The sequence below is a fragment of the Aulostomus chinensis genome, chromosome 19 (genome assembly GCF_037954235.1).
Source record: "Aulostomus chinensis isolate RoL2024-O1b breed Wild chromosome 19, RoL_Achi_v1.0, whole genome shotgun sequence".
NCBI classification, from domain to species: Eukaryota; Metazoa; Chordata; class Actinopteri; order Syngnathiformes; family Aulostomidae; genus Aulostomus; species Aulostomus chinensis.
This window is the reverse complement of record NC_141338.1, coordinates 14,105,814-14,121,551: the sequence shown is the minus strand read 5'-3', so window position 1 is coordinate 14,121,551 and position 15,738 is coordinate 14,105,814. Positions and strand designations below refer to the sequence as shown.

At 43.3% G+C, this 15,738-nt stretch overlaps 1 protein-coding gene across 1 annotated transcript in view; it reads left to right on the top strand.

Moving 5' to 3' along the window:
• The window catches only part of trabd2a (TraB domain containing 2A), a 69,081-nt gene that overhangs the window by 23,030 nt on the left and 30,313 nt on the right, over window positions 1-15,738 (top strand). The window contains exons 3-4 of the mRNA XM_086187716.1: window positions 8,502-8,648; window positions 9,057-9,231. Of these exons, the coding sequence (XP_086043842.1) occupies window positions 8,502-8,648; window positions 9,057-9,231 (322 nt within the window). The remainder of the gene's footprint in view (window positions 1-8,501; window positions 8,649-9,056; window positions 9,232-15,738) is intronic.

Sequence of the window (15,738 nt, the reverse complement as noted above, 5' to 3'; positions counted from 1 at the left end):
AACCGCACTGTTAACTTTGCTGAGTGAGTAGCCTGTGTCACTTTTTGTCACCTTGCTCCTCCAACAAAAGTGTGCTTGCTCGACCACATAGCATTTAGGGAGCTGTATTCTATCGCTAACGTGTACAGCTGCTTCTGAGAAAAATCTTTATGTCTGGTTGAAGTCACACGTTCATAGCATGACGTTAGCTCTGTGCTACGAATGATTGTATTTATGCTTCAAAAATCAAAAAGCGGTGTTGATCTGTGGAGCTTATCTTCCTGAATAGACTGTTTAAGTTTGATAAAGTGTTGTTGAACGTCCAGGTTGACCTGTACCACAGTGCATCCTCCCTGCTGTGCTGGCTACGTTCAGCCAGGCGGGTCACCTGTTGTAGCTGCTAAGTGGCCCAACTTCTTAAAGATGACAAATGTTCATGATGCAACTCGCAATAGACCTTATTGGTCAATCATGAGAAGAGAAAATGTTGTTCATCATTGTTCACAACACGTAATACTGAATATTTACAGACGCCATCGAAAATATACTCGTTTGATGAATCACAACTTTGTCCCTGCACATTTCTCATTTCCATGTTTATTTATGGCTGCACGGTGGTGCAGTGGTCAGCACTGTCGGCTCACAGCAAGAAGGTTCCGGGTTTGAGCCCCGGCTCCATCACAGGATCTTTCTGTGTGGAGTCTCCATGTTCTCCCTGTTCCTGTGTGGGTTCTCTCTGGTACTCCAGCTTCCTCCCACAGTCCAAAGACATCAAGAGAGGACGAGGCTGATTGATACTCTAAATTGACCGTAGGTGTGACTGTGAGTGTGAATGGTTGTCTGTCTCTATGTGTTGGTCCTGAGATGGACTGGTGACCTGTCCAGGGTGAACCCCGCCTCTTGCCTGAAGGCTGCTGGGATAGGCTCCACCCCCCGCCCCTCCCCCGCGACCCTTAACAGGATAAGCGGAAGTAAATGAATGGATGGTTGTTGTTTATTTGGAAACAAGATTTTTTCAGAACATAGTATCTGCTTGACATTTAAGAGCTGTATCTGGATCTTTTTCAGAGCGCAGACAGACTGTGAGGACGTATTTACCGAATCATACAAAAAGATCGGTCATTACCAACCGCTGATTTCCCTTTTAGTGGGAAACCAATATACGAAACATGAAAGTCTCTTCTCCTGGAGGGAAAGTTAACAGAGTTGTTAAGAGTCACTGATTGAAGCGTCCAAGATTCAAAGGAATAAGATACTTCAATTATATCACAAGATGTATTTTCCTTTCAAAATGAGGAAGAAAAACAGTTGTCAGTCATTATTATTTTTATAGATTTTGTCCCATTTTATTGTTTTTTTTTTCTCCCTGTGTGGCTCGGAAAGAAAACCACCATCTTGCCCTTTTTCTTTTACTCTTCTTTCAAGGAAATCCAGATCCCACATTTCCTTTTTTTTTTTGCTTCTGCATTGGAAAATTAATAAAGCTTCTTCAAAGGTTCATGTTAAGCTGTGCAGAGGCACTAATAATCCACGATGATGAAGCATTTAAACGCACACACACACTCACACTAACACACACACACACACACACATATATATACATGCTAACATATGGAGACAGATGCATACAAACACACAGTAAAGACCTAATCTTGCACAGGTGTACACACACACACACACACACACACACACACACGTGCGCACACAAAGTGAGGAGGTCATTAGTGACCCGAAGAATGCAGGGGTCAAATCTTAAAAGACCTGGTTGATAGAGGGGATGTATAGGATCAAAGAGAGAGAGAAGGAGTGCAAGAGTGAGAAAGGGAGGCAGAGATGGATGGAGAGAAGGATACGAGGAGAGGGAGGTAAGGGAATGTACAGGATCAAAGAGAGAGAGAGAGGAGTGAAATCATAGGATGAACGTAGGAGTGAGAGTGGAAGTGTAGGACAAGGGGAAGGAAAGTATGCGCTCATGCGGAGTTGGAAGGAGGGAACTGAGGAGAGAAAAGAGGGAGACAAGGCAAGAGGTCGGCGAGATGAGGAGGGATAAGGAGATGAAGTGTAGAAACAATATAGATAACTCAAACTGACAGGTGTGTGTGTGTGTGTGTGTGTGTGTTTAAATGGTGGGTTTCTAGCCAAAAAGTGAAACCTCAATTGTACGGTGGTGAAAGATTTACGTGCGTGTGCGCACGCGTATGCATGAGCAGAGACAGTAGGTGAATACCTGCTGAATGAAACCAGGATCCTTTTCTGCAGCATTTTCCAGCCATTCACATCTTTTGACACTGCAATCTCTTTACAAACATGAAACTTTTTTTTTTTTTTTGCGCCACCGCATTACAGCGTGGAAAGATGAGCCGTGGAAGACCTCGTCCCTCCTCACTGTGTGGGACAGACTGAGTGACGAGGGTTGGAAAGTTGTCATTTTAGAAAATAGCAGTTTATCAAAGTCTCAAATTAAGCATTACAGTTAGTGATTTCTGGGCAGATTGTTGTCGCTTTAACGGTCCTGATATGAGCAAATACCAGTGTAAATCACTCAGGATGTTACGGCCTCGGGCTTGGTGGACGTTCACGTGATGTTTGACGGACTTCGGATCATGAGAGGAAGATTTTTATGTCTTAACAATCAAGGTGTGATGATTCTCCAAGTCCGAGATTCTGTTCAGATTTTGAAGCATAATTGGATTTGTATTACCTTTTTTTTTTTCATTCTATCAAGAATTTTGTTCAACTTAGGCAAATTTACAAAATTACACCGGCTCAGTTGTAAACATGAAATGAAAAACCCAATGGATGGATGGAGTGTGTTTGAAGATATTCCTGAGGTTAGCATGATGGTGTGAGGTGATTTTGACCTTGAAATTTAATATTTGAACACCAGAATTATATTTCTCAGTTGATCCTTGGGGCCCAGTGGACATTTTAGAAAATTTGAAATAATTCCATCGAGACATTTTTGAACTATTATGTGGAGAACGGGAACCCAAAGTCTGTTGCTCGAGACGTTAAAAAAACAAACAAAAAAAACCCCGCTTCTTTCAAAACGAGTCGATGAATTAACCTAGTCAAGATTTTTGTGACCATTTAGAAATAAATATTGATTATTTCTCGAAAACGTTGGTTGTAGGGTTGGTTGTACTGTGGCTGCTGGACAACCACGATGTTCCTCTGCTGTTGATTTGAATGTGGCAGACGGATCTGAGGTCTCTGGATTATTTTTAACAATCGAAAACACTTTGTCGTCTCTGTCTCCTCTGTCTTTTTTTGACTCAAATGGTCCATGACTCAGGTCTCAAATGTCTTCCAGGTCATGTACGAGTCAGGATCCATCAACTTATTTTAAAGAGCACGTTTGTATTAGAAAAGGTAATGGTACGGTAAAAAATTGAGAGAAAATTCGTTAAATTAGCAAAATGTTTTAAGAACTAATTGAGGAGCAGTCAGAGGCCAAACCATTTCCCTCTTGTTGCGCCCTCTTCCTCCAACGGAGAAGTAGTGCCACCTAGTGATTGTCTTGACAAAGCAAATCCTGATAGTCACTTAGTGGATTAAAACGCATGCATTTGAAAGTTCTTTGTGACGTCTCTCTGAAAGTGGGACAGAGTCTTCACCATGGATTTGAATAGAAGCCTGATTAGTGTTGCGGTGAGCTTGCCAGGTGCTGGCGGGACCACCTGAAGACATCTCCTCTGATAGAGAAGTCTCCCAGCAATTGTTCTGGAAGATCCTGGCAGCGCTGCTCTACTCTTGATAGGTCTTGTTCTAGGGTTGAGCGATCCGGTTAACATTTCACCGATAACATCGCTCATAAGTAACTCTGAATCCTGATCTCTGTCTGTTTCTGTCTGCCTTCATCACTCAGTCCTCCTCCTCCTCCTCCTCCTCCGCTGATATTCTGCTGATAACATCAGCTACCAGAGTTCATTCCTCTTTGCTTGTGGTTTGACTTCACTGGTATCTTGCAGAAATTATAGTCTATTCTTCTCCCTCTTATTCCTGTGTGTGTGTGAGAGGGAGAGAGAGAGAGAGAGAGAGAGAGAGGAGTAAGTTGTACTACTCTGATAAGATCAGAGTCAAGAGGAAACAGAGGAGGTTTTGGAAGTCTTCATTTGTACTTGGGAGATGGCCAAGGCTCATTGACTCGGCTTTGTGTGTGTGTGTGTGTGTGTGTGTGTGTGTGTGTGTGTGTGTGTGTGTGTGTGTACACGGAGACACAGGCAATCAAGAATGTGTACAAGCTATTTCTAAAAGATGAGACACATAACAAAATTAGTCAGGAGAACTGACACAAACAGTCATACTGTAGGTACAATAGCACGCCGGCTCTCGTTATACTGGAAGTGGAAATGTATCACTCGCAATTGACATCAGAAACCTGATTCTTTACCATACAAGGACTGGATCCTGGTGCTGTTCACTTCAGATATAAAGTTTGACAAGACCTCACATACAGTTGGTGCGGCGAAGCGGGATTTTGAAAAAATTAAGATTCAATTCTTAAAGATGTACTTCCTGTAAAGAGGAATTATGTGTAGGACAGAAGCAGAATAATTTGCAATGAAGTATAATGTACTATGTAAAACAAGCGTAAAAATGAGAAAAGCGATCGTTAGTGTGTTGGCTGCATCAACTGACACAACGCTGGCTTTATAAACACACCCGGTGGGTTTGAGGCTTTCGAGGTGCAGGGCGCCAGGAGTGAAATCAATGCTCCAGCTGCAGTTGCTGATTGTCCTGAGGAGGAGTGAGACTTAATGGGATGCAAGCAGGAAGTCCTGAGATGAACCTTTCATAAAGGCAGAAAATAAAAACGTGAGCAGAAGTAGACATATTTTAAGAGATGGAATGACCGGCGATGAAAATCTTCCACTGTGCTGTAGGGTAGAATCAGTAGGAGACAAATGAAGCTCGACCACACCCTCACCGAGTATTTGACAGCTGGGATGTGACTGAGCACGCTCGAGAAGCAAGAATGACAGATTAGGGGTGAGACACCTGAGTGCAGCATGGCGTCTTCCTGACTCAACTTTTGGGCTTAGCTTCATTAGTGGTTTCAGAGAAGTTACGAGAGGACTCCAGGTTGTTCAAGTAACCGGTTACCCAAATGTCAGCGTTTGCTCCTCGGTTATTCCCCCTGAAATGCCTTGAATTCATGTTCAGGTTTGTCGACTCCTCGGGGAATCAGAAAAGGCTGGTTAGCCACGTACTCATAGCTGGACGTTAAAGGAGTTTAGCAACAGCAAAGCTATAAAATGTCAGGTCACAAACTTTAAAACGCTTCTTCAAGCATGACTCAAGATTTGACACAAACGCTTTCATTTTAACTAGAAAAACCACCTGATTTGAACGGTGCAGCTTCTCTATCACTTTAGTGGATGTTTACATGGTTGCAGCGTTATGTCCAGATAGCAGAGTCCTGGCCAGTGATGGAAGAGGGAGCAGGAAACCAGAGACGCTCTATTTATGGATGAAAATAAAACTTTTAGGGTTGACAAAAGGGCTAAGGAGAAAGAAGAAGTGTTTCCAAATGAACCCAGTCACCTGAAGCGGAAGACAAAAATATTGCCTCGTCCTTTTCTGTTCTGAGATTCAAGCAAACAACAGTTTTGATCATCTGAGGTGTAGATTATGAAACACACACCTTTTCTCCACGTTTTCACAAGACTTGAAATAGATTGAATGTTCGCAGGTGCGGGAGAGATGACGACCCTGCTCCCCCTGTGTGGCATCATGCTGTAAAAGTGTGTGTGTGTGTGTGTGTGTGTGTGTGTGTGTGTGTGTAGGTAGACTCTGATCTTGTCGAAGTGTGTGAAACGTGGAAATTCCTCGTGTCCTCATTTGGCTGCGACCCCCCCCCCCCACACACACACACACACACACACAAATTGGTGCCACCTTTGTTTATAATGACAATTCTCACACATACAGACTGTGCTGTAGGGAGTTTTTCAAATAACCTCTCCTCAAATACACTTTAGTCCTTGTCTTGCAAATCCTATAGTAAAATCAACACACTCCAGATCGAGAGGGTTTGTTTTTTTTTCCCCTCAACCGAACACTTCAAATCTCCACATGTGGGAATGTGAGTGTGATGATGTTTGCTCTGTGCGCTTTGCTGCGCGCGCGCACACACACACACACACACACACAGGCGCGCACGCGTACACACGCACACAACCCACTCACATCTCAACAAGAGGGAACATTTCCATGACAAAGGACAATTATTGACTTTCATTGGCTCCGCTTGCTTTGATATCAGTGAGGGGTGTGTCTGAGTGTGTGTGTGTGTGTGTGTGTGTATGTGTGCATGCAGGAGGAGGAGGAGGGGAGGAGGTGGGGGGTGAGTATGTAGCGAGCAGTGGTGGAGGAGAGGAAGAAAATGGGCAGACCTGATGAAAGGAGCCGAGTGGGAAAATGCACCCACTGACCCAGAGAGTGCACTAACAGAGGAGAGGGATCACAGTGGAAACAAAGAAATAATCAAGCAGGTTTTTCTTTTACTCCATCCCCCTGATTCTGTATCCTCCCTCACTTTCTCATTCTTCCTCTCTGTCGTTTTCCTTCCCTAACCCCCCTTTCTTTTTATCTTGCTATGACTGAGCGCCCCCCCACCTCTCTCCTTCACCCTTCTCAGCCATAATTTAAGGGGCTGAAAGGCATGGCGAGTGGAGAAAGAGGAGAGAGCTGAGAAAAAAAGGGAGTCCGTGCAGATGAGGGCCTTCCTTCACGGACGTGGCACAGATGTGAGGGTGGGTTTTTTTGTGAATTGAGTCGGGGAGGGGCGGCGATAGGCTAATTTGCGTGGCATAAAGACGGGGGTCCTTTTCATATGCAGAGCGTCACTTTGATGCGCGGCTGATGAAAGCTGGAGGGAGCGTAGAAAGAGAGGAGAGGAGAGGGTGACGGAGGGGTTCTTTGTCCCCTGACAAGAAGGCATCTGCTCTCCGCTGCCCTCCTCTCCTCCTGGGCTACACCGAGGCTCCCACAATGGGCCGACCCAGAGGGAAAAGTGTCATCAGATCACCTTAGAGGGCAGAACATAAAAAAAAAAAACAGCCGCTTGGGTCGGCCCGGTTGGAGTACGGGTATGCATATCAATAAAGAATTAATTTGACATGAGTTCTTGAAGAGAGCAGTGACACAAAAAGACCCTGAATACACACATTGATGCACACACACTTCCACAAATACACATCTTCACTTTAAAGAACTGCCCTCACTATAAAAAAAACTTCGCAAATCAAGATGAATGGCATGCAAGTGTGTAATGTGTGTGTGTATGTGATGAGATCAAACAGAGGGTGTGCGATGCGGTGGTGCTTTCTATACATGTCTGACTCAGTCAAACTGTGCCGATCCAAGGACCTTCAGTGTGTGTGTGTGTGTGTGTGTCTTTGAGGCGTTGATCACAGGCAGCGGGCTCACCAGGGTCCTCTCACCAAACACTGGCCGATTTCACGCTCACACAAAAGCTGAATCTCTTCAGCTGGAACAACTCCAGCCCTCTCTCATGCCTTTCATTTTTAGTTCACCACATCTAAATTGTGTTCGGGCTTTTATCCAGATCACATCTGTGTATTGGTTGCTAAGAAAGATAATAGTTTATACGGAGTTCATCAAAAATTGGAAAATATTTCTTGGCATGCCATCTCAACGTTCACACTTAATGGTTAAGTATTCCCTGACTCTTGCAGTATTGCCAACAGATTGTACTGAATAAATAGAGTGGTGTGAATTTTACCAATACTTAACCAAATCTTGGCAACATCTCTGGACAGTAATTCTGGTTTAATGAGAATCCATATGAATTAAAAATGAGCCATAAATCCATTGAGACTTACAAACAAGAGGGCACTCGGAGGACACACACCTCCACCAAGGGAAACTCAGCCAAACCCAATTTAAGAAAGTGCAGTTTTTCCACTGTTGTCAATGGATCTACCCCAAAAATGAAAGGCCTCATCGCTGGTCAATGCTACACCCTTCCACCAAGTTTGGTCAAAATCAGCCTCATAGTTTGTTTATAATGTGGCTAACAGGCAGACAAACAGACAAAAGTTTAGTCATTTTCCCCCAAAAGTTAGAAAAGAACTTGTATTTCATTCTGATTTGCATACGCAAGATTTCACGACAAGTAACGTCAACCTGTTGCCGTAAGCTCGTCACCTGCATGGACACAATTCTACCACTTGCTGTAGTTTATCTTTTGTTTGACTACAGAGATTCTTGCTTGTTGTCAAATAGTGTTAATTAGGTCCTGCTTGGCAAATGAAACTTTTTCCAGAGCCAGCAGGTAAACAGGCAAGAGTGTCTTTGTTGACAGCAAAAGGATCACATCTTTGCACCTCTTCACAGGAGGAACTCAGCAGGTCTTCCCGACTGCGCACTCTTGATCTTCGTCAAACCGTGTGGTTCTCAGAGGTTACTGCTGTATCATGTAGCGGCGAGGACAAGGGTTCTCTTGAGGCTAAAAATGAATCAGTCACTAACTGCTTTTCATTGTTTCATTCCAGGTGATATTTGCTCTGAACCAGACATTATTACAACAGGAGTCTTTGAGGGCAGGAAGCCTTCAGGTCCCGTACACCACCGAAGACCTGATCAGACACTACAACTGTGGAGATCTCAACTCCATCATCTTCAATCACGACACGTCACAGGTCCGTCTCTCATGATCTTATCCCGTCTTGCCTTATCTTACCTTATCTTACCTTATCCCATCTGATTTGTCTGAAACTGCTGTCCCTCTTGTTCATAAACCAGGAGTCATTTTGACCCTTTGACCTTCTGTAATGTTGCAATGACACAGCCCCTTCACCGTAAGCCCTCCCTGACCACCCACTACTCGAAACCTTTTCTGCTATATTCCCAATCTAGCTCTTTTGATTTCCCTCTTCTCCTCTTTTCTGTTCTCTCTTCTCTTTCTTGCCATCTGTCTGTTGTCAGTACTTTGGGCCTTGCTGCTCTCTATACTTGCCCAGTGTTCTCCCTATGTGGCTCCCTGATTTTGCGCATGTTTCTCCTTCTCTGGCTTCATTCCCAACCATCCCGCCCTCTTTCTTCCCCAGGTCCCTAACTTCAATAATGTGACACTACCACCAAGTGAGCAGGTGACCGCCCAGGAAATAGATAGTTACTTCCGACAAGAACTCATCTACAAGAGGAACGAGAGGATGGGCAAGAGAGTGAAGGCGCTACTAGAGGAACACCCCGACAAGAGCTTCTTCTTTGCCTTTGGAGCAGGTTGGTGATCAACCAATGAATGAACCTTGAGGAAGTAGATTTGAAGCCAGTTTGCACAGTTTACTAAGATTTCAAGTCCGCCAGTAATCTATCACGTGAAAACTGGCATTTTTTTACACTTTTTAAAATACGCTTGTGTCCCACGCACTTGTCACTGCTGCATGATAGAGCATTCGGACTAGACTAGCCTGTAGTGACTCCTATTCTCTTTTTCTCAGCTCCAAAATACACAATACAACACCAGGTCTGTCCACAGTGAGGAACATGACGAACAGTTGTTGCAGTTGTAACAGCTGTAGTTGTCGATAATCATTGTAATCAATTGAAGTGGCTGGAGTGACCACGCTTGTCACACGAGAGAAATGCATGGCCACACGACGGATATCTATTTTTATTCCAGGCTAGCCTATTTTTCCTCACCACATCGCGCTATGAAATGATCCTCCAGGCATTCCAAATAACAGAGACTCCATAGAAGCGGCGACAGCAAGTGCAGCAGCCTAAAAGTCCTGCCAGCCTTGCTAGGATTCGACCTCGTGAGGGGACGCGTTGTGTGTCACACACTGTAACTTAAAGGATACAAATCTTGCGGGTTGGAACCTCTTTGAAAGACAATGGTGAAACCTTCAGTTCACTTTGTACCATTTCTGTTGGTCAAAAGGCCTCTTGGAAGACTGATCGGGTACTTTAAGGGAAAAAAGGTACCTTTGTGGGGTCATTCTTCAAAAGTGTACCAGGAGGTACAAGGCGCGGTTCTCATGCTGTAGTCAGCTGTTGTCTCTTTTACACAGATGTGGATTCGATGTTCTCCTCTACCAACTCACTGGTGGGGTGGGACGCTCTGTCTTGGTGCAATTTACTTTCCGTCACTTCCACCATCAAAACACGTGGCCATCATTTCAGTCATTAACAAGGAAGGTACCATCAGAGGCTAGTTTGGAGTCAGTTTGCTAATAAAGTGTTAAAAACCCGAGTGGGTGAGTGGCCCAGCTGAATGAAGCAGTGGAAGCAGTTTAGGGCTCAAATACAACAACAAGTTAAAGGCTGAGCAGAAACATGCCTGTTTGGATTCTACCACTGAGCTGGAAATGTCACTTTAATACTTGGAATTCCTTGGTAACTAGGCAGCAACCTTTTGGGTCACACCCACCTGATAAGAGACATGATTTAAAGCAGAGGACAAAGAGAGGAGATAACAGACTGCAGGGAAGGGTGTGTGTGTGTGTGTGTGTGTGTGTGTGTGTGTGTGTGTGTGTGTGTGTGTGTGTGAGAGAGAGAGAGCGAGAGAGTGCGTGTGTGTGTTCATGTTTCTCGATTGGGTGATGTGTATCTATTGTAGACAGCCTTTGTCCTGTTGGAGTCTTGTTGGTTTGTTTTGCCAGTAGTTGTTCAGTAGTTCAGTTGTTCACACCTCGTAAAGAGTTGCAATCATTTACTCTTCCAACAACACCAGAAATATTTTTATGTTGTGTAAAACACATCATATAATGATGCAACCAGGAAATTTCCCCTCAATTAAACAACATTTCACAAAAGAAAATTGAGAGAAATTAATTTTTGTTGAAAATTCATTAAAGACGAGGCTGGAAAGGAGATAGATGATTTGTTTGCTTATTTGTCTGTTTTCTTCACGTTTGAATTGCCTTAATAATTGATCTCCTCTTGTTATTTTTAATTTTGGCTTACACCAAAACAACAACAACAACAACAAGAAAACAACAACAAAAGACTTTGTGGGCCATTTATTTCAGTAAGTAAAAGACAAAAGTAAAACAGATCTAGAACAAAGGCGCCACATCTGAGTCGTATTAAAATTAAAGAAAACCGAACTTGAGCAATTGTTGTTGCAGCCTCGTGTTGTTTCTCAGCTTCATGTATTGCACATGTGGGGTTTTTTAATAGAGGGAAATACAACACGAAGGAAAGAATCTGTTCCACCTATAATTTGTATTTTATTTTCATGATGGATCATGTTTGGTGGAGAGAGGGTCAAATTTTAATGCCATCAGTTTTTCCTTATGATGACATCGTCATAAGCGCCCCAAAGTTTTTCGGTCGGTTCAGAGTAGACCAGCTAGAGAGAGGCCTTCATAGTTTCTGAGTAGGCAGGAAACAGCTGAGGAAAAGCAGACACACACACACACACACACACACACACACACACACACACACACACACACACACACACACACACTCCAACAAGGAGTACATTTCATGAAGAGTCCCCGAGGAGGTGCCTTTACAAGGGCTTGGTCTAAAAAGGTGTGTGTGTGTGTGTGTGTGTGTGTGTGTGTGTGTGTGTGTGAGCTGTTGAGTGAAAGTGATACGACCAATCAGCCCAGAAGCATTAGTTGTAGACATGCGGAGGGCAGGTCGGGTCGATGTGTACAAGGAATGAGTTGGTGCACATTTCACACAGATGCGCGCGCGTGCGCGCACACACACACACACACACACACGCACACACACACACACACACAGCTATCCCTCAAGCCTTCCCCACAACAGACCTGTAAAATGTGTCCTTAATTATCCCTTGAAGGGTCAAAGGACACACACACACACACACACACACACACACACACACACACACACACTACAATGGAGCTCGTTATTACCCAGATCCCTCTGTTACAATCATTTGTGCATGTAGTCTTATCAGTGGCCATCTCACTGCATCAGTTGGTATAAAAGGTCAACTCAAGCCTTCACTGTCAGGTTAGACCTTCTGTCTACTCAGCACTTAGTTTTTTGGGTGTTTATTTTCTAGCTAATAATGTTCTGAACCATCAGTGTGATGGACAGCACATACCAGGGGAAAAAAACCTTTCAAATTATGAGTTTGAAATAAACGCCGATTACTTGAAGATAGATTGAGAACAGCTTTGAAGAAAAGGAACTTCATATTTAGCGTATTTCTTTTCCCGCTTCGCCCTCCAGGGTTTGGCCTTGACATTCCTGACTGACCTATGTGGATGTTTTTCATTTTTGCTTTCTTTACTTCCACCATAAGTTCACTATAAAGTTCTCGCGTTATCATTTATTTGCTTCAAAATGTCTTTTATGCCCAGTGTGTTTTGTCAAAGGACACGTAGGACATCAAGAGGTTTCTAAAGCCCTCATGTTTGTCTGCCAGGCGTCACAAGAGAAATCCCTTGAAGAGGCACATTGCAGCGATAAAATTGAGAAGAGAAATATGTTTTGTTATTCTGTGCTGCTGCAGTGAAATGAAAGAAAACTCAGCCATTGATACCTTCAGTTTAATAACTTCTTAATGGAGTGGGAAGCATAAACGCGACTCTTCACGCCCAGGCTGCAATGACAACACAACGTAGAATAACAAGTGGATTGATGTGCTGTTGTAACCTTGTTATCTGAGTCTATGGGGACGAACTGTTCAGCAATTTGAGGGGGGTTTTGGAATTTGTTTATGGGGGAAGCATCAATAGTAACTGTCTGCCAAACTGGAGCTAAAGTTTTCTAACTGTAAATCACTTCTTGTGTGCTGTGTGTGAGTCCACATGCACACACACACACACACATACACACTCAAAATGCACACATACACACTCTGACACGTTCTCTTCCTCTCCTTTTTGTTAGAATAGCATGTGTGATTGATCAAGAGTCATTTACACCGTGATGCCAGAGCTGTAGAAGTACTACAGCAGTGGCTCCCAAAGGTTGTTAAATCTTGTACCCCCCAAAACACTCAGCCTCCCGCTGTGTAACCCCCCCCCCCCGACCGCCACAGATGCTTAACTCTCAGAACATGTTAGCATGCAACAAAAAGAAAGCAAAACATGAAATAGGGCATGATAGTTTCTCCCATTTAGTTGTATTTGAGCGGGTCACTCAACATATTGGGTCCAGACTTTTCAGATCCAGGAGCAAATTGACAAATAGGGAGGTACCTACCCCCAGAAGCCTTTCCCACAGCCCTACCCTGCCTCTGATTGGCTAGTTCTTGGTTCCTAGGAAGAAGAAGTCTCTTTACAGAATGTGTGTGAGAAAAACACAGGCTTGTTTTTGATGGATGATTTTGAGAGTATACTACAGATTCATTTATTTATTTATTTATTGCGGATGCCCCCTGCCACAGTTACGCATACCCTGGTGCTACATGTACCCCCTTTTGGGAATCATGGTACGAGAGCAATAGTGATCGACAAGAGGATACGCATTGAAAATATGTATTTTGCTTGAGGTGACATCTCTCTGTATTTTGCGTCATAAAATTGAGAGTTTGAGTGTTTGTTTTTTGCTGAACCTAAATCTTAACTCAAAAGTCAAAACTAAAGAGTCTTTGGGTTTTTTTTCCAGCCTCAGTCTGTGCATCCTGAGTGTGCCAGAGACACGTAGTTTGTTTTCCAGTGGTCTGGTCAGATTCGTGGTCAGCAAGGCAACAGCCAAGCAAACACCAGTGGTCAATGGTCAGCACCCCCTTTCGGCCTCTCTCCCTCTCTCTCAGTGACCCATCTAACTGCTCACACACCCATGACCACCCAGTAGTTGGTCTGATGTTATGAAAATGTTGTAGATGATTTATAGAATAATACAAACTCGCGCAGCACAAATTCCTTATCATGTCTGTTTTTCCTCAGATGATATTGCCAAACGCTGAATGCCTTCAGCTCTAAATTACACAGAAAAGAAACTTTCCCTCCAGTACACAATAGTGGCGCGACTATACTCACTTTTGGTGCAAGGATTTGGTTTTGAAACTGCTATAATGTCATTTTCAACAAAGGGACATGGACAATATAAAGAGGTGGTATTTTTGATTTGCCTTGTGTGGCTGTTCTGTCAAAAGAAGGAGACGAATTTAGTTTCAGAAGAGGCCAAGGGCAACGGGACGCTAGATTTGTAAGGTACTTTTGGCCACAGTAATCGCTTGGCTGTGTGTTTGAAAAAATAATGTGGTATGTAAAGAAAAAAGAAGAAAGTCTTATGGTACTTTACCACCTAGTGTCTGACCAATCAACGGTCTGCAGTATTTTCATGGCACCTTTTAGTACCAGCACAGCACACTTGGAAAATAATATCAAGAAAAGTAATATAATAGTTAAAGTGAATAGTTGAGATGATTCAAGCCAGGACAAGGTGACATTAAAGTGACGTAAGTGAGCCGAAACAATTCTCCTACCTCCTATCCTTTTGGACATCTTAAATCCAAAATGTGATGAAGAAAAGAATCGCAACGATTTTTGAATTTGTCAGGCTTTAAGCGAGCAACAGCAGTAACTTAAATCCAACCTTCGCCTACTTGTTTTTTTTGACACACCAAATGATTTTGAATGAATCTCAGCAAGCCTGGGTGGATTTTTGAGAAGAAACTGAAGTAAAATGTAACTCAACAAAAAGAATAGAAACATGAAGCTTAGTCATTATTTTTCAAACCTCTGCCTCACCTGGTTCTGAGCACTATGTAGTTTTTTTATCGTGCCGTACTGTATTTCACTGTCCTGGAAGTAAATGTCTCCTAAAACTTTACCTTTCCATATCTGTTTGTGTGAAACACCATCAGTCACCATAAATGTTTTGAGAGTCATATGGAAGCAGTTATTGCTCTGCTGTATAGGTACAGTAACTCAATCCTCATACAGAGTCTGAACTTGTCCTCTTGTCATAATCTCTGCCATACTCTGCCACCCCCGATTTTAGTAAAAATGACCTGATTGCATATTGCCGAAGGATGAGGGCTCCGTTTTTTTTGCTGGTTTTTACAAATTCTTCACTTTTCTTTTTCCGTCGATTCACCCCGGTTTCATTCTCAGCCCCAAGCTGCTTAGCGCATCATGATTCCCCTCAAACTCCCTCCCCAAACCACATATTTAAATATTTGTGGCGGTGTAATTGCCAGAGCGGTGAACAGGCAGTAACTGTAACTGTACTCTGACATGTTTGACTCTTTTCACAGACAATTAAGGTTCATCTTTGGAGCTTTAGTCGTGGAGGCTGGTAGGGCCGTGTTAAAGTGAATGCCTCTCAGTTAGTGAGCTGTAGTTAGGCTGTAACGAGCGGATGGTTTGGCCCCTGAGCCTTGGCTCCTGACAAAGGCTGACAAGAGCTCATAACCAGCACCTTGACTTGTCAGTGTGTGGGCAGGTCTCGGTACTGGAGCGAGGAAATAGCTACTTAATAAACTGTAATTACAGAGTCCACCATGTGCTGACATGGTTATTACAGCAAACACTGAATATGTGTTGAAGGTGGTGTTTTGCTAACTGCCCTCGGGTACTTTGTGCATATATTATCCGGTAATCTGATTATTAATTGGCTTGGTTGTTGTCTTCAATAGAAATATTCAGACCCCTAGAGAAACTTGTAGTGTACCAGACTAAGAATTTACATAGCTGAAGCCGACTGATGGAGTCTTGCCCATCACCAGCTCTTTTGTTTGTTGTATTTGCTCATGATCCATATTCTTATTTGTGTCATTAGCTTTCTTTTCTTCCACACCAGACAAAAGAGCTGAACCCAAAAGAAAAAATAACAAAGTTAAAT